Source organism: Poecile atricapillus, chromosome 24, assembly GCF_030490865.1.
Source record: "Poecile atricapillus isolate bPoeAtr1 chromosome 24, bPoeAtr1.hap1, whole genome shotgun sequence".
Taxonomy (NCBI): domain Eukaryota; kingdom Metazoa; phylum Chordata; class Aves; order Passeriformes; family Paridae; genus Poecile; species Poecile atricapillus.
The window spans coordinates 2,203,191-2,229,159 of NC_081272.1; the positions used below are offsets into that span (position 1 = coordinate 2,203,191).

Below are 25,969 nucleotides of genomic sequence, written 5' to 3' on the forward strand. Positions count from 1 at the left end.
CTCAGCTCTTCCAGCCTTCTCCAGAGCAGAGGGGCTCCAGCATCTCTGTGGCCTCCTTTGGACTCATTCCAACAGGTCTTTCTTGTATGGGGGATACCAGAGCTGGAGACACCATCCCTGCTGGGGATCAGCCCAGGGCACTTGTGTCTCTGGGCTGCCAGCGCCAGCACACGTTACCAAGACACATCAAGTTTCGTGTTCACAAAGGATTCAGTTTTAGTCCTGTCACCTTTCAAGACCTGGCACTTTTCCTCAGCATATCTTCTCTCAGGTTTCTACTTAGACCAGCAGAAAAAGCTGCTAAGGCAGGAAACAGGAAGGCGAAGCTCCAGCCTTTGGACAGGACTCTGCTGGTGAATGCCTGGCAGTCCCACAGATGCCAGAGATGTTCTGCTCTAGGGCCCCTTGAGTACCTGAAGAGTATTTGCGAAAGGTAACAGACAACTAAATGCACGCTCACTAATTTTCTTGCTTCTTTCCTTAGAACTGGTCATTTCCTGGAAGGGATGGTGGCTTTGTCATGAAACTGGTGCTGGCCACATGGCTGTATAGACACTGTGGGAGCATTCAGGTACCTGGGAAGGCAGAAGTTGCACAGGAAGATTTCAGTGTAATTTTCACTGTTCTCAGGGAGACAGGAATCATTTTGAGGCTATAGAACCTCTGCAAGATGTAGCTGATGCACTCCAGCTGCCCAGTAGAAATGTGGGCAGGTAGAAGCTAAGCAGCACACACTGACAATTGCAGTGCTGAGAAGCAACTGGAGAAGAATGGAACCAACTCTGAAACCTTGTTCTGCATTTCTCCCCTCCTTCCACATATGGGGCCAGCAAATAAAAACACTGTAGAACAATTATTCAATAGTTATATGTTCAATAGTTATATGTGAAATCCAGCTAGAAGAACTGCAGAGATGACTAAGCACTGATGGGGGAGAAAAGGGTGTAAGAGGCAATTGCTATAAAAACACTACCTTTGTGGAGGCTAGCTTTGGAGCAAGCTGCAGGCCCCATGGCCTGCCAGCCCTGCCTGAGAAGCTAGCCTGGGAATTTCATGGGAGGATTCAAAACAATCCTCAAAGACAGAAAACAGCCTGCAGGTGCTGTTTGTCTGATTCCCGTGTTTTCCTTGCAGGAGAAAGTCAGGGGGTAGTGAACCCCACTGACCAATGATGGTAATGTAGCACTTTACTAACCAATAAGAGTTTCTTTTCTGTACTTTTCACGAACTAGTCTATATAACATGGCTGTAGCAATAAACTAGAGATTCTCTCCTGTTCTGACTCCCCTGAGAGTCCGTGTCGTTCTTCCTGCCGTTCCCAATTAGAACGACATACCTTCACCTGTGAGCCAGGTATTTTAAATATTTCATGCTTCCACAGGAACTGGCATTTCCTTCATCTTCACTCTTTAATCTCCTTTTGTTTGCATTTACCCAAACTCCTGAAATAGCCAGAAAATTCATTTTTGCATACAAGTTTTACCTAATGGATGAGACAGATGATTTTCTCAAAGCACACTTAACATGTTTTCCATAGCTTTACACCAGCCAACATCTCATTCAAAACTTGACACATTTATTCTTCTAAATTGATAGATTCAAGTGAATGCTTTTATTTTTGAGGGCCTCTTATTAAATACAGTTAACATGACAAATACAGGCTCTCCAGATTTGTAAAACTGTCTCCTAAATCCGTATCTGTAGTTTAGCTTCATATTTGTTGGGGTATAAACACAATTAGAATAAGGCATACAAAGGGCTTTCAGCAACATCTTGTTTCACCCAAGACATCAATGTGCCCATCATCTTATAAGGCATTTTTCCCTATGATCAGAAAAACAAATGTAAGCCAACAATAAAATATATGAGAATATTCCAACATGTGAAACAATGACAATTTGCTTTGATGACTTCTCTCTTTGTAGAGAGCTGAGCAGAACCTTTTAATTTACTGCAGATAGAAAATCTGATTCATATATGGAGGATGTATATTCAGGCTGGTTAAAACATTTGTATGCACATGCAAATTTATATTTTACTTTTATTTTTACTTCAACAAAAGTAAATAGAATCCTATTTTTCATCAGAAAAGTCTGAGATAATCAATGCTGAAGCCACTTCCATGTTTACCCACTTTGTTCTTCAATAACTGATGTGGGCAAACTGTTTCCTGGGCTTTTAATATCTAAGAATTTTTATATATAAGAACAATGATGAAGAATAAGTATGCCAACACTACTATTTCAGCTGGAATCAAATGAATGAAAAACCCTCAATGGAATGGAGGATAAGCCCCCTCAGAATCAAAGTATGGCTCTGATACACTAGCTGAGCAACTGGACACTTCCATATACACAAAAAATCTAGGCAAAGTTGAACAGAAATGGAGGAACTAAGATGTGGAAAAAGATAGAACAAGAGACAATTAGCAATTTTCTCAAATGTGTGGGTCCTGTTCTGATTCTGTGTAACATCCTTCCATACCCCAGCAGCACTGTGGGCAATAGGAGCAGCCTAATCCCACTATGATGCTGCTAAACACCACCTAGTGCTCATTTTCAAGGAAGACTTGGTAAATTTCCTCAGCTATAATTCATCCTTCTTCCCACACTTCAGAGAAAGAAGGTTTTATTAAGTAGCATTTATCATTATGACAGACATGAATGCAGGAGAAAAGCCTACAGCTGCATTCAGCTTTTTAAAACACACTGGCAAGCACAAGTATCATTATACAGGAAATCAAGTCACCCAAAGCCTCTTCACTGTGAAGAGGGTGAGACCAGGAAGGTTCACAGAGTGCTGAGAATAGAAAAAGGATCAAAAGCAATGTTCAAGGCATACACAAACTGAAGAAAAAGGTGCTTTGAAGTCTACACTTGTTTTCCTCCCTTTAAAAGTCTATACTATGATATGGAAATAAAAGTCAGTGTGGCGGGTGTGGGGGAAGGTCTTCACCCAGCACTTGTTCTAAATTATGTTCCACAGTTTTGTTTTTGTTAAAAATAAGTAATTTATAATTTAATACCTGTTTCAGGATACTCAGATCTGTGGTGCTGTTAACAGCGCACTTAATTTGCATTATCCATTTAAAAAAAATTAAAAAGCAGCTCTGAACTTTGCTTCTGAGATGGAAGCACTGTCTCTGAACCAGCAATCACTGCTGTCACTCTTGCTTTGCATCTTTCAAGGCCTGAAGTCTTTCTAAAAGGGGTGGGTGGGAGTAATGCCACATTGAAAAGATCCAGTCAGAAACAGGGAATCCTAAATTATCTTTGTTTAGCTTGATCAAAGCAGAATATAGGTCTTTAGCCTTCCCAAGTTCCTTGGCAAATGCATCTGCTTGAAACTCAAATCGTCGGCTTAATACAGTCAAACAAAATGAGAGAACCTGTGGAGAGAAATGCATTAAAAATTATTTTAAAATTCAGCTCTCTGCAGATTCCTTCAGTGCCAGTAAATACCACATCTAGCTTCCCACATCCCACACATCGCTGTGGCTGCAGACTGATCTCACTAAGCTTTATCCAAGCCACACCAGAAACTGGGAGTGCTACCCAACATGCAGCACTAAGCCTGATTATCAATACAGCCCCTTCCAACTTCCCCTGACAAAACAGAATCATTATTTAAATAGGATGATACTTCAGTGTCTATGTCTTGAAAACAATTTACCTCATTGTAAGGTGAAAAAATGAACTGGAAAATAATCATCAAGCCTATCAGGGTAGGCTGGGTGTCATAGAAACCAAATGCAGCAAAGAGTTCTTTTTGACCAATTAGCACAGCAAACAAGAAGAAGCAAAGGAAGGAATTCATCTGGAGAAAAGAAAAAACATTCTTGATTAGGGTAAGTCATTACATAACATCACATTATAAATTTGCACAGAGATGCCACTGCAAAAAAACAAGTAGATTACTTTTGAACTAATATACAGAGAGGAACGAACAGTCGGTCTTTGCCCGCTTTCTGAAAATGCAACAGTAGAAGAACCATTATTTTCTGTCAGTGAGCAAAAAACAAGTAATGAAGGGAGATGAAAAAGCAAGAAGAGAAGTGAGGAGGGAGTATGGGATAGAACCCATCTCCTTGGAATTAAGCATAGGTTCTGAAAAGTTTAAAGCTAAACAAAATGTGTCTGTGCTGTGTTGTGCTTCTGTTCCTGGAAACAATCAGTGCTTCCATCAAAGCTGTGCAGGGTCGTGTACAAGCATTGTGCTTGCCTGGCTTTTCAGAGACAAGAGGCAGGACAATTCCTTACCAAGTTTTCTAGAGGAGGTGATTAGCTATCCAAGTGGTTGGTTGGTCTTTTTAGAGTAAAATGGAAGGTTCCAGAATATTGTTTGTTATTGAAACAGGAGGAACAGAAAAGAAGGATGGCTGTGATCCAGACCAACCTTCTGTCACACAGCGTATCAGATGAATGTACACTAACAAATCTGGAAGAGGGCATTTGGAAACAGCTGTAATTACAGATGCTCCAGGGAAAAAACCAGTTTAAAATAACTTACCTGGCTGATGATTATATTTTTGACAGTATGACCTAGTTTCCAGTGACCCAATTCATGACCGAGTACAGCCAGAACTTCTTCATTTTTACATCCTTGTTTCTTATTCTGAGGGAATAACAAAGCAGAAGTATTATCAGGTATGTCTGAACACAACCAAATAAATTTTACTCATTTGTTTTCTCCTTGATCACTTAAGTGTACCTAGATCAGGCCATTCCCTCTAATACCAGAAACACAAACATATAACTTCTTGCTGAGCCTTTTTCACAAAGATACTTACAGGAATATAAAATTTAAGGTTAAGAAGATTTCTACTATGAGGTGGTGTTCTCTTATTTCTGTGTATGCAGACTGATGCAAACCTGAAAGGACACTGGAAGATTTGCCTTCCAAACACTCTCCTATCCCTTCTCATCCTGTTTCTTTACTCAAGGAAAGCATTACACTGGAAACACATATTCAGAGCTGCAGACTTTCAGAGGAGAATTCAAAGCAAAGCCCTGTTTCTACTTTCCTTTAACACTTAACATGTAGCCTTCCTCCCAAGGCAGTACTGCTCCTTTTAAAAGGAACTGTCCTCTTCAAAAAGCCCTATATAGCCTTAAAGCTATAATTAGGAAGGGCATCTGCACCTTCAAATATCCATTAGCAAGTCAGAAGCAAACACAAAGGCTGAAGAACCTGTTGAAATGGAATACAGACTCTCATTATGACTAGATCAGGTGAGCTCAACATCCTCTCCTCTCACCACCCACTTCTTGTATTTGCCAAACAAAACTCTGGGCACCACTAAAATGGCGTCAAGGAACAGAAGCTGGACTGAACAACAATCTAGACATTGGCCTAACCTTAGGCTGCACAAGGCCATTTGTTTTTCTCAGAATAACTCCTTCAGGTTATTCAGAAAGTATTCTATTAGCTTTAGTCATTGTTATACTCTTCTGAGGCCACAACAGCTGTTCCAGCAGACTCATGATGTGCAGCTGCACTTCAAAGGAGAGGCCAGTGCCAGGCCACCATCCTGTTCTTGACCAGGGCAGGGGAGGATGCACATGTGCACTCTGTCTGTGCCTCCCACACCAAAAACTGCATGCAGTAAAAGGCACACAAATGACTCACTAAGAATTAAAAGTATTTCTGTCAAAGGGAAGCTTTGTTATGGCAGTCCCATAAGAAAATGATGAGCTAAAACCCTGAACAGGTCCCTTATTCAAAGAATTATAGGGAAGAACTAGTTTTTACATGCAGGGAACTAATGTTTTGCTAAATGTCCTGTGGGTTTTTACAGTCTTTGGTGCTATCTGCACAACTCACACAGCCCCAGAAATTCCAAGTAGTAAACCAGGCATACTTTGGTGTTGAAATCATTAGGGTTTGGGTTTTAGCAACTTACTCAGGACCTTTAAAATACATTAGAAAACACAAAGGAATATCTCACCAAGAAATTAATATAAACCACACAATGAAGAAAAAACTCACTTTGGTTTTAGACTTTGTTTCTTCATTCTCACCATCTTCTCCTTCTGCTGGTTCTTTGTTCAAAGCAGAATAGTCTTCCAGGAGCGTGTCGAAGAGTACTATCCGCTTATTCTTGAAGAATCCATAGAAATAAGCATTGCTATGGGAAGAACGCTTAGAACCTGATGGGGAAAATTTAAAGATCATGATCTGAATAATCCCATGCAATGACAAACACAGACCAGATTCTTCCAGAGGAATTCTCAAAGTCCCCAAATGAACAGTAGCCAAACCCAAGCAGATCTGTTTGGAAGCTGAGGCATATTCTAAAATCTAAGCAATGATGACTCCCATAGAGAAATGTAGCATGTAATCACTAAAAGCACTAAAACCATAAGAGCAGTTGTAAACATCTAATGTCCAAGAAGAAAATCAAATTCTATTCAAATTTCAGATTTAGAGTGGAAAGAGCATTCTGCACTGACACTGCTGCAGGCAAAGAACCTGTGCCAAGTTATGTAGAATTCTTTCAAATGTGCCAGCAAAAATGAATGGAAACAGATAAACATGAAGACTTGAGAAACAGACAAGAAGAGATGAATTACAGATAACAAAATTCCTCAATACTATTTTTGTTTGCAATAGGCTATTTTGTACAGCTACCTTTATCTAGATCAGGTCAGTCATGAATTGTTTCTGCTGTCAATAAACCTAGGCCCAAGAAACTCATCTCTTTCCATGAAATGTGGAGAATTTCAGTTGATTAAAAAGCTTATTTTTTCTTATGGAGAGAAGCTGTTGCAACATCAGGATTGAAAACTGTCTCTATGAGAGCAGAAGAGGATTCCCCTGGGTTTTTTGCAGCAAAGGGTAAGTTGGAAGGCACCTACCCTAAAACACTCAGTATAAATGTATGAACTGCATAAACCCCTTAGGACACAAATATCCGTTGTTCCACTGGAAGTCAACCTGTAGATGGTCTTTGTGACCTTCAGCATCAAACCACAACAGATTAACAGAGGAAGACACTGGTCAGAGTATGACACCTCAGCACCTGGTCCCTTCCTAGTGAAGAAATCTGAATAGCAACAGGATAGCAAGGTTTCCTTTCATCTGTATGTAATAAAAACCTTCATCCTTCACTAAATGTTGGTGTAGAAAAAACCTTTGTAATCTGCCTCTTACAGAATGAACCCTGAAGGTAAAGGGCTTGGTGGCACACTTTACTAAGAAGTTAGTTCTAGAGTGGGAAGAGCCAAAAGAGAATGCAGAAAAACACCAGTAAAGAGATGTTCCCACATTCAATCCCCTGTGTCAAAAGGGAATGGTGCTGGCTTAACATTCATAAGAATTCTAAAAAAAAAAAAAAAAAAAAATATTAAAGTGGGGAGGGGGTAAGGAGGGGCAGTATTTGGAGGTTTGGCAGCCTCCACTGCAGCCCCCTGCCACTTAAGCAGACATGCTGAGGTCAGTGCAGGACACTGCACAGGGGCTGCAGGACCAACAACTGGTTCATGGTACTTTTCCCATGGTTAAAAGCTGGGACACAGCCAGCAATGCATTTGGCAGCACAAACCTCTGCACTGACTCTAAAGCTTGAAAAGCTTTAGCTCGGCTTGAAAAGAGAAGAGTTTCATGTGTCCCAAGTGTGTCAGTGGTTCTGAGCAGCACTGAGGGACAGCACTGGCAGGATTTGACTAGTCCAAAGCTTTGAGTCACAGCTTCTAGGCTAGATAAAGCCTTCACCACCCTCTCCAACAACAAACTTCTATCATTTTAGGTCTTTATGCAATCTCATACTGCTTTCACAAAGTAAATAAAAACACCTCTGAGCCTCACAGGTGGAGCACAAACCAAAAAAAAATTGGGAAAGCCCCTGAAATCAAGTTCAGACAGGAGTAAAATAAGTAATAGTGGAAATGTCAAACAGTAAAGTACTCCATGAACATGGAATTGAAGTGACATGGCAGCTGACATGCTCCATGTTATATTCCATGACCTGAGAAAAAAAGATGAGAAAGTCAGTATTAGAAAGTGAAAAAAATTAGTCTCAAGTAGAAGGTGTGAGACCATCCAGATACAGTATAAGAAACCATCCCTGTGGACATCTCAAGAAGTAAGTATTTTTAATTTTCAATACTTTTTCAATTGTTTTACCAAGGACTTTGAGACAAGACTAAACTGAGACTAGAAAAATTAAAAAGCTATTGTCTTTGTTTTACAGTTCTAAAATTGTAATCTTGAATTCCTTTGTGCTTCCACTCCTGATTGAGCTGTGTATTTCCACTCCACAGACCCAGGAAAATGCTTCCAACCAGAGGATGAGTTCAGGCTGTGAATTGAGCTTCAGGAAAAAGACCAGGAAAATGCTACAGACCTTGGCTAGTATTGCAGTATCTGAGTAATGCAAGCAACTGCCCTACTACAGCATCCACAATCAATGCTAAACCCCCACAAATTTAAAATGACAAAGCCTTTTTATTTCAAAAAATAACAAAGCCTCACCTTCAACAACATACACCTTAGTCAATGGGAAGTCAATGCTCTTTGCCATTGTTTCAATTTGCTGCTTGAGCTCTCCCTCCGGAAGCGGAATGAATTTATCAAACAAAGGTGCAATATAGTCTGCATAGATTGTAACAAGCACCTGCAAACACATGCAGATATTAAGAACAGGGCATGCAAATGTGTTTAGTACTAAAGGTAGAGCAAAAAGTTCCAAAAGAGGGCACAATTTCAGAAAAAACACTTGGGAAAGCTTCCTGTATGAAGTGGGATCTAGAGCCAGGCTCTCTATGGGCTGCCTTATCTGGTGGCCAGTCCACAGTTCAGCAAACGGTGCACAAACCACCTACACAGCCTACATCAACACCTTGAGCAGAACTGGTGTGAACAGTGCAGAGGACAAGGCCCCTGGGCAGCTGGAAACTCATCACTGCCAAGTTGTCACTTCCACGCACTACACCAATCCTGGAAAGCTCTGAAGTGTTTCATACTCAGCTGCAGACATGAAGAAACCAGGAGGTAGAAGAAGTGGGACTAATTCCTGCTAACTTGCAAAACAACTGTTTAAAAAGAGGCAAGAAATTTCATGTCTCCTCTTTTCTTTCCATGTCCCAGCTGACTGCAGGGCTAAGGCAGTTGTCTGCCTGATGCCTCTGGCTCCACAATGACTAACAGCTTTGACCTAAAACCACCACTAAAGTGCACCTGTATCTTTTCAAACTGGCATCAGCTGCAGCCCATTTGAGAAAGTCAGAACTAGAATAAAGTGATGGAAAGGAAAACTGAACTTCTTTTCCTCACACTCTGGATCACCACAAAATTATTTTTATTTATTTATTTTAAAAGTTTAAATTTCTGGTTAGCAAAAAAGGAACAGAATGTTGAGAGGCAAATGGACATCAACATTAACTTCAAAATTATCTCGATATGTTTTGTTTCATTGAAAACAAGTATGTGGAGTTTTGACAGTGTGTGCACTGTTGAAAAAATTCAGTGAAATCTAAAATCAGAAAAACTGACTTTTGCAAATTCACAGCAAGCGAGGGCATCAATATGAAACACCACTAAAAATAAGTTATTTTTGTTATTGCAATTTTTAGGGGCTTAAACCTCTGCAGATATTTTGCAGAAGGTGTAGGAAGGTATTTCATAAAGTAGAAATCAGCTTTTCAGTCCATACTAGTGTTTCAGACCATATAGCATGTGGGGACTAATTTTAAGGTTTTATCTCAGATCTTTGTGTAATGCCTTGATATCAGCAGGCATAACAGACTAGCAGGAGGATGCAACTCTAACTTTGATTACAGAGGTATGGAACTGGAATTTTTCCCTAAACTAGGCTCTAAAGGGTAAATCTAATACCTCATAGGATGATTTCCCATTTCAAAGGCTATTAAAACACATTAAGGCCTGAAATTCTATAAAATTGCAATGAGGTGGCAACACACCAATTGTCTAAGCATGCACTTAACCCTCAGGGGTGGAGAGGGCCCAGAGGAGAAGAGTGAGCCAGGAGTGCTAAGTGTTCTTTCAATACAGAAGTTTGCAGCTCTGCCAAGATGTTTTCTAGCTTTTTTTCTATAAAAGATAGACCAACCCCTATTATATCTAGTTCTAAAGTATCTGTAGCACCTCTGGACAAAATCTATGTGGACAGCCCAGCAGGAAGGTGCAGGCAGAGTGAAAATAAAATGCTAGTTTGTGATAGGAGAGTGAGAGAGAGGAACATGGCTTCAGCTGCACATGTTCTGGTTCTCGCCTCTATACTTATGAGAAAGGAAAACAAATCACCACATTGTATTTCCAGTACCTATTCTAAAGCTTTATCAGTGCTTATCTTTCAATTGCTGAAGACACTCCATTACTAAATAGATTAGATATAGATGACAATAATGTAGACAACTAATATGAGCTATTATTCCTGAACAATTACATTGAGAGCAAGACACTCTGTTAAAGTTTGTAGACATTAAAATTCCCAGATTTAGATTTTTTTTCATTTCATTTCAGCCATGTTCAGCATGCTGAGCCATGCCAGTAAGCTGGAGTCTGAAGAAACCCAAACATCCTTTCATACTCACCAAGGAAACAACTAACGTGAAGAGCCAGGCATAGATAAAAAAGTAGTCTCCCCCTATTTTAATAATGTAAAGCAGAAGGGATGTCACTGGCAACAGAATACACTGAGTCACAACAAACTTCTTGATAGCATCCTTAAAAAAAAACCCCAGCGTCTGCAAAGAAAGGATAAATTATATCAGTGATATATCAATGTAAATATTATATGCCATTCTGGTTAGTGAACTGATCCCCTCAGTTAAGACAAATGCCAAAACAGCAATGCCAGTGTCATAAGAAAATCAGAGTCATTCAAAAAGGAGCTCTCCTACTAGCTCCTTAAAACCACACAGAATCAAGCCCATGCAGATGCACTCTTCCTTAGTAAGGCCTGACCCAAACCATTATTTTGTGTTGCACATTCATTAAAGGACCAGCCTATCTAACCAATCTGAACCAATTTGGTCAGTACAAGTGCTCTCTGCATTACCTGTTGATTGAAGCCATGTTTCTCTTCTATGACAAATGTATTATATAAACTCCATGGGAGACCAGTCACTGCACTGAAGAGTGTTGCAAGCAGCAGAAATACCAATGACTGAACAATCTAAAAAACAAAACAAAACCACCTGATATTTACTGATCCATACTAACAAATATTCTGGGTGTTAAAAATGGCTTTTAGGTCAGTGGTTTAACTGAAACCGGTTAGAAGATGATGCTATATAAATTCACAGAATTAGCTTGTACATGATGACTAATTATTGCTCACTATAATAGCTTACTAAGGATTTGGAACACAAATTTGGATACATGCCTCATCTACAGCACAAAGGTAACATAAGCAGTAGACTCAAATTTCTTACCCTTTCAGTGTGCAGGTAGATCAATTCTAGGATTAGTAAAAAGGAAACACTCAAATAAAGAGCTCCCAAAACCCCAGCCCACCACCTCATTTGACTCAATCAGATACCAGACTTTGCTTTCAACATATAAGGCTGTTTTAATTAGTAAGCTAATTTAAAAGCAAGCCAATTCACTGTTACCAGTTCTCAGAATCACACAGTCATTGTGTGCACCAGGAAATATGTGTTATTTTTACTGTGTTACAGCTTAGCTAAATCTAACTTTTAACTAAATACCAATTTAAAAATAAAAATTATTATTGCAGTAGGGACAAAATACTTTCACAGAAATTAAAAGCCTACTTACCTCATATTCTGGTCCAAACCCAGCACGGCCAGAGATCTGACCAGACAGTTTCCACAGAAAAGGAATTCCTCCACAGAGGAGAATCATCTTAAAAACAAAACCACATACCACAGAGGCAGTATGAAACACACTGTCATCTTAGTCTACTAAAATTTCAGCATGATAAGAACCTGTTAAGGGTGAATAAGACAAGTTTTATAATTAGCTTTCTGTCACCCCTCTGATCTTGACAGTGATAAAACAAGCCTGGAATATCAGGCAATAATTAATTTTTACTTTAAAGAAGTAGAGAGCAGATAATTAATTTTTTTTTTCCTGTGAAATACTAGCATATTTCCAAGCCTATTTTCTGTAGACTTTGCAGCTGTATTGGCTCAGACATAAAGTGTATCTTCAGAAGACCTTAAAGCTCGTGTGCCCTGTGGTTGTGTATATATATATATATATATATATATATATATATATATATATATATAAATACACATATATCCATATGTCTTGCAGAGGAGCCGCCCTCCTCTCCTAAAGCAGAAGTTCACCTGCATTCCCTGCCCAGAGAAAAACCCAGTTCCACTTTCAGTACTGGAGTTGCTACAGATATTTTGAAGAAAGCTTCATGGTCTCCTCCTTGTGTCTGCTCCCAGCATCTCCTGCCATACTGGCTGCCAAGGAACAGGGAGTGAACATTTGGGGTACAGCACCACCAAAGAAATGCCAAGCTAGAGCTATTGAAGCAAGTGCTCACAGCAGCTCACAGCCAGGCCTGGCATTTCTCATACAGCTTAACTTGTAAATATCTCATATTTGCTTTCTTAGCAACTGATGCATCACTGTATGTATAAATCAGCTTTTTTTACTTTGCAATGACAAGCACTTCAGGATTCCTTTTTGTGCTACTGATGAGCAATGCATTTCAGAAGTGAGTTAGAAGAGGTTTCTCTTCTCCTAAGACTGTAAATCACACACATAAATCTTTTCTTCTAACAGTTCTGTTTTTTCATCTATGTAAATGTTACTTGCCCGGTGTAATTCTTCTTATACTTCAGAAGTACCCACTGGTACGCTCTGTTCTCACAGGCTGTTCTTTTTACATACTACTTAAATTTTATCCAAAAATGAAAGTACTTGCATTCCTCCAAACACAGGGAAAAGTCTGTATTTTAACAATTTAAAATAACTCTCATATTGCTTAATTATTTTGCAGTGGAAACTATTGTAGAATATAATTAAAATGTAAGCTAACATTGTAGTTGTGCAGCATGACTCAGCACTGCTGAAAGAAATTACATGCTTTCTGAATAATTACTTCTTTTTGTATAGCAAATACAGCTACAAACAAAAACAGAATGTAAATTTCAGTGTTTGCTGTACGACACCAGAATGCCAATGGTTCAGCTGCATGTGATCACTAAGAACCAAAGCACTTCACAGTTTGAGTACATGAAAAATATCATATGAAAGGTACTCACAGTGCCCTCAACCTCTGAATAGAGGCCTGACCAAAAGCTGAAAGTACTTTTGTCCAGCTGATAGAGACGAGATTTTTCAAATGTTTCTGAGTCCATGATCTGTCCCAGTTCCTGTGGTACATGTGTTGTTGTTCTATACACCCGCCTCTGAAAATTAAAGACAAAACTTAAAGTCTACACCTAATATTTTAAAGCAGATAAATAAAATTTAAGAGTAACACATAAAATAATCCCATGGGCCAACACAGAAAGTTAAAAAATAAAGGACAAACAACACACAAAGGAACAAATATTCCTAAATTCCAGTTTTCTATCAAATTCTAAATATAAAACTGCAGCATAATTATTATGATGTAACCAGGAACTGAATTGCTGGCTTAATAACTTATTTCAAGTAGTTCAAACACAGATCACACAAGCTGATTTTTCCACAGGATGTTACTTACTGCACCACAGTTAACGACTAAGCTGATTTTGAATGAAAACACCAGATCCTCCCGTGCAAACCATGTGACTTCACCAGAATGCAGACCTACAGAGTGGCTGCACTAACGAGGTGCTCATTCATTTTCAGTAAAGAACTTGCCACTTGAAAATTTTTTAAGACTAAAAGCCTTTTTCCTCAGCTGTCTTGTTTCAGCATACTTATCCGTTCCCTACGGAAAAGCTCCTACCCTTTGTCACTTCAAAACACATTCTCCCCTGTCCGGGGCATCAGGCTGCAGGGTCCCCGATCCCAGGGCTCAAACACCTGGCTGTGTGTGGAGATGCGGCTGGCAGGCGACAGCCGGGACCTGACCAAAGGGACACTCCGTCTTCTGTGTCGTATTCTGCAATAAGAAGCGAGGGCTGGGATGTGCCTTCCAGGGTGGCCATCGCTCGGAGGCTGCCCAGGCATCGCCTGCTCGGGGAGGTTGCTGAATGACGGCCTATGCAGCGCTTGTAGCGCTTCCTTCCTCCTTCCTTCACGGTTAAACTGACGTTATTTCAACTCACGCGTTTCCTCATTTTTGCTCATTGCGCTCTCTCTCAGCTGTCCCGAGGAGGAGGACCGAGCTGCTGAGGTGCAGAGCCGCCGGTGACCCTACCGCGCTCACCCAAGCCGCACTGGGAGCGTTCCCACCATCCTGAGGCCGCGCCCCGGGACAGGGCCGAGCCCTCCACAGGCAGGGGACAGGCCCCCCATCGCTCGGCTTCGGCTCCAGCCCCGGCCCCGGCTCCGGACCTGGTCCCGGACACCCTCCACGTGAGGCCGGGCCGGGCCGGGCACAGCCCCGTCCCGCCGGCGACTGTTCCCGCCAGCCACCGTCCCCGCCAGAGCCTCACCGACCTGCCGGTGCGCCAGAAAAGCCTCCCAGAGGTAGACGGCCCACGAGAAGAGCAGGACGGAGCAGAAGATGCGGCGCTCAGCCGGCAGCTCTGCCCACAGGTCGCCGGACAGCGCCATAGCCGCTCCACCCGCCGCACGCTGCGGCGCCGCCTGGCGGCCGGAGGAACCGAGGGCGGGGCGGCAGTGAGGGGCGGCGGCGGCGGGCTCCGTGAGGGGCTCCGTGAGGGGCGGCCCTGAGGGGCGGCGGCGGTGGGCTCCGTGAGGGGCAGCCGGCTCCGTGAGGGACGGCGGCAGCGGCGGGCTCCGTGAGGGGCTCCGTGAGGGCGGCCCTGAGGGGCAGTGGCGGCGGCGGGCTCCGTGAGGGGCGGCGGGCTCCGTGAGGGGCAGTGGCGGCGGCGGGCTCCGTGAGGGGCAGCCCTGAGGGGCAGTGGCGGCGGCGGGCTCCGTGAGGGGCGGCCCTGAGGGGCAGTGGCGGCGGACTGTGCTGTGGGCTCTGGCTCAGCTCTGCCCGGCACGGCTCGGCCACCCCGGTCAAGCACGTGTGTGTGGCAGCATAACGAGGATCTGGGAAGACGTTTGGATTATTTTTCTTCAGTATAAATTACTCAGACTGCGCACAATAATGCGTATAAAGCCTCGTTAGTACTTGTCCAAAACCTTTTACAGAAACACTAAGAGAAGTACAGAAATTAACACTGACTACTGCAGTACTTACTGATTTATTTAAAGCCGAAACGCTTACATCAGATTTGGTCTGTGTAATGCTCCGTGAGGACAGCACGGCGCTGCTGGAATCCAGAGCTCGCCCGGCAGCACTGGGGACAAGCGAGCCATGCAGAGCACAGGGACTGCCTAATTGACAAAGATGCAGTAAGAGGGCTGTTAAAGTTTAGCCACTTCTAGATGTGGCATTTTAGTATCAGTCGTTTATCTAATTTCTACCAGTCTAAAGTGTAACAGAATATGTCTGTGGATTTTTAGTCATTAATTTTTAATAAAATAACTTAATGTTCTCATTATCTATCAGTTACTTTTTTTTTTTACTATACAGTTCTGTAATGTAATATATCCCTGCAGAAGAACAGGGTAGATGAGGAAGTGTTGTTGGCTCTGCTGTGAGCTCTGCTGGAAAGAGAGAAGTCAGTCTGGAAGGTCTGTCATTGTAAAGGTATTTACAGGTTTTTATTACCCACGGAACACGGCAGGGCAGCCCACAGGCTTGGGGAGTTTAGGCATGCACAACCAATAAATATGTTTTTGTCCTATAAAATCCACACACTCGAAGATAACTATTTTAAAAATGGAAGCAATATTCCCTATGAAATGTGTTTTCTGAGGTATCTGCTCTTCACATTCAGAATTATTTTTTTTGGAAAGTCAATGCAATGGTGTTCCTTTACTGCAGAACAAAATGTTTCTCCCGTATGCTTGAAAGCAAGAAGCTGGAAATGTTACATCACCATAAGACAAATTCTGGTAGCACTTGGGAGGGAAAATAATGCTCTCCCTCATGGCATGAAAACAGAAATAGATAGTAAAAACTCTTCAAACCTTTACCCTTTTGTGGCCTCCTTCTCCAATACCAATCTGTGCCAGGCAATTAGATCAGATAAAAAAGCCCAAGAAATTGGGATAAAGATGTAGATTCAAGCTGTACAGTTTTGATGGTGTGACACCTATTACCTCATTGAGACAGCAGTGCATTTTGGAGGTGATGGAGTTCAAAGACTGAAACACTGACAGTCTGAAATAGGCAAGATACAGTTTGTAAAAAGGAAGAAGCTGACCAGTGCTGTACTGGTATCTTTCAACTGAACACCCTATGAGCCCACATTACCAGAAGAGGTACTTTGTTATTTTAGAGAGAGAAATTATTTTGGAACACATTGAAGGCTGTCTGATGATGTTGAAGTATTTAACCTTTTGACATAACTTCAATTTTTAAAATTTTGTGAGAAGATTGATGCACCATATTTCTTTAATTAAAAGCTTACAGTTTAGAGAGAAGAAATTACATGTAAGGCTAGGCAGTGAGCTACACTTCTCTTGTTTGGTCTATGACTTTTAACCTAACTTTTAAGGATGCCCAAATAAATTTATTGTCCTAAACATAGTACAAAGATGCCATTTCTGCCCAGTTTTGGTCATGCCACAGTTCACTAGATGGTTTGATAGCTGCCATCATTCCTGCACCCAGCCAATACTCATGCTGTTTTAAATATTTCCCAAAGTTTTTTCCACTTCCTTTCCACTGCTGCTTTTCAGATTACAGTACAAAAAAATCCAGAAGCCCCAACAACACCCAAGCCTTCAATCAGTAAGAAGCTGTGATTGCTGCTTGCTCATTAGAATCCCCAGGGAGATGTGGGGACAGTGATTCTGTGATTCTGGGCCTCATGATGTAGCCATAAGTGGCAAGAAATGAGAGACAGAACAAGAAACAGAGCTTAAAATATTAGCTGACTCTGCTGGTGAATCTTCCAGCTAGGTTTCATTCATTGTCAAAAAAAGCCAACCGGAGAGCCCTAAATGTATATTGGTACTTTCATGTGACAGAACCTGCTTGAAAGTCTGGCAACATTCATCACACACTCAGGTGGTGCCAGACAGTGTCAGAAAGCACCCTCTGCCCTTAAAGGAACAAGGACTTTTGCATGCATAAGTGTAATTAGTAAGCCTGTACTAATTATAGTTCTTTCAAGTCTGAAAAAAGCACAGAGAATGTTGTAAAATAAAATGTAATACTTTACTTTTCTGTATCTATTTTATCAGTTTGATAAATTATCTACAAATGCATAAAACTTAAGCAACACTGTCCAATGCACTCAGAATGGTCCCAAACTCAATTACAAGTAAAGCACATTAAAGATTTACTGTACAATAAACAAATGGGTGAAAAACTGTAATTTATTGAAACTCATAACTCAAAAAATATAAGATGCTGTAGTGTACAATATGTTACACAAAGCACCCTGGGGTGCACATTCAAGTCAAGTAATAACTCCATCGCCCCCCAAACCCTGGTACCCCAGTACTTGTTCCATATACAATCATGCACATTTACTCTTCAAGAGGAAGCCCCCAGTATTCTGATGTGTTAAATAGCACCAAAATCAGCATTGTTCATTGAAAAAAATGGGGAGCTAAATTAACTTGGCCAATACTTTTGACAGATATTATACATTCATGGAATCAAACAGTCAAAACTAACCTAAAAAGTGTGTACTGTAACAATTACTGTTCTAATTTGAAGTTCTCCCCGTACAGCAGTAGTGGAGGCTATCTGCTCTAAGCAAAGCTACTTATGTACTTCCTACACACAGCTCATCTGCCTTTTTTGTTGGAAATAAATCTATGAGAGGTGTGGAAAACTTGGATCTTTCAAGAACAACTACTGGTCGTAAGTAATGCAGCTGTTTTAAGGCAAGGTCTCCACAGTCCGTTAGGGCCTTGTCCAAGATTGCCCTCAGATTTTCTAAGGAAGGGGCAGATGAGGACTCTGACAGCAAGGGCTGGATCTCTGTTAGCTGCCCAGGATCATTTGGGGTTATGATTACATTTTCATCACTTACAAAGTTGTTTACTGGTGTGTTCCCTTGACTGTCTCCCTCTTTTTGCAACGTTTCACCTGCTGGCAATGGCTCAGGAGACTCCCATTCTACCACCTCATCACAATCATCATCATCATCATCATCATCATCTTTTCTCTCACTTTCCTGAATAAATTTTAAAAATGAAGACTCAAATCCCATTGGTTTATATGTCTTTAAATCAAATGGTTTGGACACAGGAGGCTTTTGAAATTTGTCCTTCGTAGCACAAAGTACATTTCTTTTTACATTCTGATTTACCATACTATGTTGACATCCTTCTGGGTCTTTCTCTTTTGGCAACTCTAATTGTAAACTGGAGAAAGAGGAGTTATTCTCTGTTTCATTGCTTTCAGGAAGATCTTCAGTTTTACACACAGTTGTCTCCCCGGTGTTAGACTCTTCAAAACAGGTGTCTTTTGAACTGTGGTTACATTTTAAAGTGCCTGAATACACAAAGGCACTGGTATCACAATTCACACTACTCGGTGGACATTGTTTTTGGTCTTCATCACTCACATCTGGAGGATCACAGGCAGGATTTGGAACAAGGGGTTTGTCACTTTCCTGCACAGGCTCAGAATTAGCTGATTTATCCTCATTAACTTCTACATCTTTTTTATCTGAGTCTGAAGCTGTGTCAGAGCAAGATTGCTTTTCAATCATGATGCCACATTTAACACAAAGAACGAGTTTCTGAAGGTGCTGCTCAATGTACATGTTGGTCATCTGGTGTGTGCGCTTATAGTGCCTCACTATGCTGCTTTCCAGTTTGACAACAGACAGGCACCCCTGGACCATGCAGGGGAACTGTGTCTGGTTAGATTTCTCTTTGCACATTTGTAGGGCTTCCTCCTTTGTTTTGAAATTCAGCAAATGCTTTTCTCTGCTTCTGCTAATTCTTTTAGCTTTTTCTTTTAATTGCTTCCCATTCTGCTTGCTTGTGTTAAAGCCGTCTTTCAAATAATTTTGCTCATTTTTATCTTTATCTTCATTATCATCCTCCTCTTTCTGATTTCCAAAGAGACTATCGTAATATTCACTGTGTCTGAAATATACGTGTTGAGAATAGTTACTGTAATTTGTGAAAATTCGATTGCAGCCATTAAGGTCACAATGGATTTCAAAATCTTTGTTTAATTTTTCTTCATTGGCATGTTCTTCTATTAGGTGCTGTTTAAGCTTATTAAATGTATAAAATACAGCATGGCAGTGGGCTTGGTTACAAGCAAATCTGGCAGACTCAGCTTCAGAAAGCAGTTTTTGATCCTCTAAAATTTCATTGTGGAAGTCACTACAATGCTTAGCAAGAGCTTTAGAACACAGAAAACGCTTGCCACAGTCTTTGTGTTTGCATGCAAATATTTTTTTACATTTGACAAGTTCCCTTTTTGTTCTTGCTTTGTCTTTTTCTAAGCAGAGCTGTTCCTTATTATACTGGTGAACAGTTCTGTAATGGCGAATCAAACCTTTCTGGTTTGTGAATGCCGAGTTGCAGCTTTTATGTATACAATGAAATGGTTTGTGGTACTTATGCAATATGTAACATAAGTTTCCTTTAGCAACTGTTCTTTTGCTTCCTCTTCCCTGTCTTGCTTCCAGTTCTTCCCTATGACTGTCCAGAGAAGTTATGTTAGATGTTTTTCTTGTTACGTCATTGTCTGTCTCTTCATTGGACTCCAAATCAGTCTCAGAAGAGCAGTCTTCCTTTTTTGGGTGACACAGCTGTTCCGAGTCCGAATGTCCAGGGAACCCAACGCTATTTGCACAGGCAGGCACTGCAGCAGTGCTGTCCTTATGCATGTCCTCTGTACATAAACCAACATGATCGAAATTTTCACTAGGACACACCTTGTGAGCCACCCTCTCACAGCCAATTTGATGTTTTTTTCTATAGTGAATTCGAAGATGTGTTTTTCTTGTAAATGATCTTTGGCAAATATGACACTTAAATGGTGAATACCGATGCTGGAACATATTTAGCTGAAGAACCATTTCCTTTGAATAGTTATGCTTTTTAACATAATGCATTAAGAGAGCTTCTCTGGTCACAAACTCACATGTACATCCGTGACATTCACAGAAAAATGGTTTAGCTGCCAGTTGAGTAAGATACTGGCTGGGTAAATTATCGTCTTGCTCTTGAAGGTGAAATTTTGAGGTAGTTTCATCAACTGACTCAGGGCACTTGCCATCCCTAGATGAATAGCCCAGGAAAGATTTCTGTCTTGAATTCTGAACGCTAGCATTTTTTAAGCTTAGATGTTTCAAGCCTAACAATAGTTCCAACATGTTATCTTCAATATCTGCTTCTTTAGAACTGTCATAGAAAGATGTTTCTGGGGAAGAAGGACAAGTCTCTTCCCTCAAGCTGCTGCTTCCTGTAGCATCTACAGCACAACACAAGCTTTCTGGAGAGTCAGCATTTGTATCAGAACTGTGACCTAACTCTGGACTCATATCTGTAGGGGATTTACTGTCCTGACCATCACTCAACAGATCGAGAAAGTATTTAGTTTTCATTTCCATGTTTCTTTTACCTTTAAAGTTGTATGGATGGGCCCTTCGAAGGTGTTTTTGCATACTTCTGGAATTTTTGTGGGTGGAACAGCAGCCTTCAAAACCACAGGAAAGGCTTTTTTCATCAAAGCAAACTGCCACATTGGAACACTGTTGTTTCATATTTGCTGGATGGAAGACTCCTTCCTGGGACATGACAAAACCTGGAACTGACTGGTTGTGAGCAACTGTTCGAAGCAGCTGTGGAGATGTCTGACCTTGGCTTACTGCAGCATCTGCCCTGTGCTTCCCACAATGCAGGCTGCAATTATTTTCACTGTTGAGATCTTCACTGTCGGAGAGAGATTCTTCCTTCACCTGTGGAATTTCCTGAGAGCCTGAGGGATCCAAGTTATCATTCAGACTGGAATTTTCAGATTGTTCAAGCAGCTGAGAGTCTGGAAGATAACTGGATTTTTCTTCTGAAACCAACCCTTCAAGGTTCAGCCTTTGCTTCCCTTCCCCATTTGACACTTGGATATCATGTGCTGCAAGGTGATTCTGAAATTCAGTTTTTGAATAATAAAACTTTTTGCAACCAAAGTAGTTGCAGGTGTATGACGCATCTCTGAAGTGCTGCGCCTCATGATGATAAAGCTGCCCTAAGTCACTGAAAACAATATTACAGCCATTTAGCTCACATTTATACCGAAGATCATCATGAGTTTGTTTGTGGTTGAGAAGCTCATTCACTGACCCAAACCTGGCGTAGCAGTCCATGGACACACACATGTAAGGCTGAGGCCCGCAGTGCACGCGCTCGTGCTCCCGCAGGTGGAAGGACGTCATGAAGTGCCGGCGGCAGAACGCACATTTCTCCCTCCTGTTCTTCATATCCAAGTAGTGTTTTGCATTCTCATCATTGTTTTGATGTTCAGCTTTCAGATGCACACTTAAATACTTAAACTGTTTAAATACTCTAGAACAATCTGTCCCAGGACAGGGGTAGATGTCTCTATCTTGCAGCTGGCAATTTTCCAGTTGGCTGAATGTGACATATTCCTGTGTGTCATCATCAAAGCTTTCAGGGAGCTGTGCCTGGTGTGACCTTTCTGGGAACACTGGGGGAGGGCTGCTGGAAACTGTTGCCTTTTGCGGTGATCTCTCTTTTTTCAGAATTATTTTCTTTTTAGGTCTGTGTGTTCTACTAGGTGGCATTTTAACATGTTCCATTACATGTGGTACAAAAAATTCCTTTCTCTTGAACTTTTTTGTGCAAACAGGACATGTATAAATACCATCTTCCATGTGCATCTTAGAATGATGCAGTATTCTGGCCTCTATACACTCCCTTTTGCAGAGCACACAAAAAAACTTGTATTGAAGCCATCTCTGGTATCTTTCTGAAGAACCAATTGGTTTTTTCACTCTTGATTTTTCCTTAGGGTGGTTCAGTGTGTCTTTTCCATCATAATATTTGTGTTCCTTTGCCTCATCATAGTCACTAAAGAAAGTTTCTAACATGTCGGTCTCATTGAGTGACAGATGACAACCTACATCATCCTCGGAATCAGAAGCTACCTTCCCTAACAGTTTATGACAATGCCGCTTTAAAGTCTTCCAGTCCCAAAATTCAGGATCAAATGGCCAATACGCTTTCAAAGCCAACAGCAGTTCACAGCGGAGTGAATTTGGAACCAGTGCATTTTCTTCATCAAATTTTTGGTCTGGCTGCATATAGAGCTCTTCCAACGCATTAAATCCACTCCAAGTTGGCTCAAGTAAGAATTCTGTGAGCTGACAGGCTCTTCTAACTTCAAGATCTTCTGGTAAAAGGCATGCAATTGTTTTACACACTGATGTCTTCATCTCATCACTTCCGTTGGACCTGATCTGAAGGGCTCTCACACACAACAACACAGACACGGCAAGTCCCGCTTCCTCTGCCTGTTTAAAGAAAACAGAAGATTTTTATTAGTGTGTTATTAGGCACTTAATCAGAAAGTATGAATAATTAAATAAGCTATATATTTTTTTTTTCAGTTCAATAGGATTATTAAGAAAATAATAAATTCATGTAAACAGCTCTAGCTGAGTCCAAAGACTCAGGACTGTAATTACTTACTTCAGATTGTATGACTCTTATCAAGAAAAATAGATGCTGTAGTGTCTTGGCAATGATGCCAAACTGACGACATCTCTCCAAAAAGGAGTCTAAGGAAGGATCTATTCTTCTCTGCAGTTTGCTCCAGAAAAGCGTCAGTTCCCTGTGAAGAGTTGAAAGCAGAATGTAAGAACATTGCAGACACACACAAATTTGTGCAGTCACAGTGTGTCAGTTCAGAGCTGAGGCCAAGAAAATTTAAATGTTATTCAAGGACAGTACACACTTCAATTAGGTCCTGATCTCCAAGTGACACTGAAGAGTTCCTGTGCCCCACCCCAGCATCAGATCAACCCCCAGTGTATCTCCTGATACTGAGGAAAGACAGTGGCAGAGGGATTCATCTCACTTAATGCACACATCTAGAGCTGCACAGACTTCCTTTCTAGACAAAAAAACCCTAAACAGTCTTACACTTCCAGAGTCTTTACCTCTCACATAGAAATTTAAAATGGGCGAGATGAATCATAATAGAAAGTTGCCACTTCTCTTCCAATAAGCAAGCAGCTCAGCTGCTGACATCTGCAGCCAGGTGATGTGACTGCCACTAACAGGGAACAGAACCACCCTTTGCAAAGCATCATGTAAGGCATCTGTAAGCTGAAGGCTGTCTGCTGTCTCTGTGCTTTCCCACTCACACCATGAGAGCACAAAGCCATTCTATTCAGCAATTCATTATACCCAAGACAGCACAGCCACTTACGGATACAACCTGTCACTTGCTGTTCTGCCAGCACATTGGACTGCCCAAAAGTAGCAGAGCCACAGGATCTGTATCTCTTGTATCAATTGAAAAAAACTTTTCTTCTTTTCCTTTGGTAAACTTCACTTTTGCTAACATAACCACTGTGTATATCAACTACACACAGAGGCTTCTGACTGCAAGGTCAGCCACAGCCTTGAGAACCAAACATCAAGAAAACACATCCTTCTTTTGTTTTTTTCTGGGCTTCAGAGGGAGTTCCTTCAGGTTGGTCTCTGAATAGCAACAGTAGCAACCCAAGAAGTTGCACTTTGCAATCCAAAACTGTTTCAGAGTGAAGTCTGATATTCAGCAACTCTGTATCTACTGATTGCTAGTGTTACTTTACTAGTGTTATTTAGTATTTGTTGATGCCTCATTTTTTGGTAAATTATGATCTTTTTACTTTTAACTTCTTGCATCCATCTTTCATTATAGGTGAAAAAGGAAGTGGTTAAAACTAAAAGGGCAGGTAATTAATTTTGGAGTGTCCACCCCTTCAATTGTCTTCAAGCAAGACGGAAGTGAATTAAGCAATTTCTGCCTCTTTAAAACCAGCAGCTGGTCACAGAAAGAATGTCTCACTTCATATTTTCAATTTAACTTTAAATACACATTCAGGTAGTACTTAAGCCTATATAATGGCTTGCAAGCACCTGCTAGCATGTCATTCTTCTACATTAGCTTTAGCTGCAGGATGATACTAAATATCCATATTGCAGTCAGTCCATCTTCACATTTCCTGTCTTTCCAGCCTGCTCTTGCATTTGTCATGCTATGGATGGAGCCTAGCTAACCAATGCAGAGAATATTACCTTATCTCCTTGCCAGACTACTGCTCAAAATCAGCCCTACAATGATTTCAGTGAGGGCACTCAGTTCGTATGGAGCAGAGCTTCTCATTTTCATTCACCATAATGCATGCCCACTACACCTGCTACATGAAATATTATGGAATATCAGTCAAGCTGGGTGATCTGATAAAAGCAATCCTCCAAATGATAAGTTTTATGTCATATCAGCCACTTGAATTCATCTACTTTGTGGCTAAATTATTGTTCCATCCATATCTGTCCCCAGGAACACAGCTGGAGGTCAGTGAAACAACACTGCACCAACAGCCAGGCATCCTGACTTTCAAGCAACTGTACTTTTCAAATAGACTCATACAGTGTCAAGTGAGAAAGCAGTCTGATGGCCCAGAAGTATTACACCAGCTTCACCATACAGGAGTCCATCAGAAGGTAAACTTCCATCTGTGCTCCAGCACCCTGGAGCTTTGCTCTCAGTGGGTCCAGGTGGCATTGGCTGTGTCCAGTGCTGTGGCACAAGCACTGCTAGGTACAGTACTACAGCTTCAATTTACACATCTCTACAATGTCAGTGTTACCAGCAGACAGAAGACTTCATTCTCCCATCTCACCCCCACGGGAGGCAGCTGGAACTTGAGAAGTCTGTCAGGATGGCAGCAGAGAGGGAACTGTGCTATGGACAGGGCAGCACAGTCTGACCCAGCACCTCCTCAGAATGACTAGAACAGTGTAGACAGTGATGTGACACAAACCTGCCAACCTTCTGTAAGTAGGGACATATTTATGTTGCTGGACTGTGCTACCATTTGGATCTTCAAGCCATCATTGCCTGTCACCCAGGCTAACCAAGTTTAAAGCTGAAATGCAAGTTGCATGTTAAGCTGCATGATGTTTTGTGTAGCATCAGCCTCAGGCAGGCCTCACCTGGGAGTCAGACTGACACAGAGATGAGTAATCTACAGGTTAGAGCTACAGCGCCTGAAAATTGCATTCCAATGCTAAAGAGTTTCAGTGCAGACTCCATAATGCAAGCAAAAAAAATCTATCCACATTTGTTGTCACGTAGAAGAAATGTTATTCTGTAACAATAAATGTGACATCCTCCAGCCTGGTCTCCAGTCCCAGCAGTCCAACAACACAAAGTACGACCCTCTTTGCACCCTAGGGATACAGCTCTTATTTTTGGACAAAAGCAAACAATGTAACTTACCCCAAAAGAATATTAGTTGCTGCTTGTTTCTCTCTTTGACAAGAGAACATGGGGGGTGACTCTAGCCTTGTACCTCTCTGGACACAATTCTACTCGAATCCCTAATGAAAAACATCCCCTAGAACTTCAAGTGTGGTGAACCCTCCCCTCCTGAGTCTTCCAAAAGGTTCATTTCTTTCTAGAAGGCATTCTTTGCTCAAAAAGAAATTTCTGACCTATTTGTACACATGACTGGAGTAGGCTGAACTGTCAATCATCCTGCAGACACTGAAGTGCTGTAAAAACTTCTTTTAATGGCTTTAAAACACGGAGTAAATGAACAATACCACAGCTAACCGAATCCAAATTCCAAACATATTCTTGATACGTCTGGCCATGTAAAGCTTTATCCAGGTGGGGATTTAAACGGAA

At 41.3% G+C, this 25,969-nt stretch overlaps 2 protein-coding genes across 5 annotated transcripts in view; both read right to left on the minus strand.

Annotated features, from left to right (window-relative positions):
- Positions 1-1,575: 1,575 nt before the first annotated feature.
- Positions 1,576-14,718, minus strand: ZMPSTE24 (zinc metallopeptidase STE24). Of its 2 annotated transcripts, none has more exons than XM_058856725.1 (10): positions 14,542-14,718; positions 13,212-13,358; positions 11,743-11,829; positions 11,021-11,137; positions 10,554-10,706; positions 8,473-8,614; positions 5,989-6,149; positions 4,510-4,614; positions 3,673-3,816; positions 1,576-3,388 (listed from the first exon to the last, which is right to left on the minus strand). In XM_058856725.1, the coding sequence occupies exons 1-10, from the start codon at positions 14,656-14,658 to the stop codon at positions 3,164-3,166; spliced, it is 1,398 nt and encodes a 465-aa protein (XP_058712708.1). In that variant the 5' UTR covers positions 14,659-14,718; the 3' UTR covers positions 1,576-3,163. The 2 variants fall into 2 exon arrangements, with proteins under 2 accessions (XP_058712708.1, XP_058712709.1); XM_058856726.1 differs by lacking the exon at positions 14,542-14,718 and adding an exon at positions 13,886-14,506.
- A 2,716-nt stretch (positions 14,719-17,434) lies between these two features.
- The window catches only part of RLF (RLF zinc finger), a 41,023-nt gene continuing 32,488 nt past the window's right edge, over positions 17,435-25,969 (minus strand). For all 3 annotated transcript variants that reach the window (XM_058856269.1, XM_058856270.1, XM_058856271.1), the window contains 2 exons: positions 22,756-22,897; positions 17,435-22,577 (listed from right to left, as the gene is read on the minus strand). In XM_058856269.1, the coding sequence (XP_058712252.1) occupies positions 17,844-22,577; positions 22,756-22,897 (4,876 nt within the window). In that variant the 3' untranslated portion in view covers positions 17,435-17,843. The remainder of the gene's footprint in view (positions 22,578-22,755; positions 22,898-25,969) is intronic.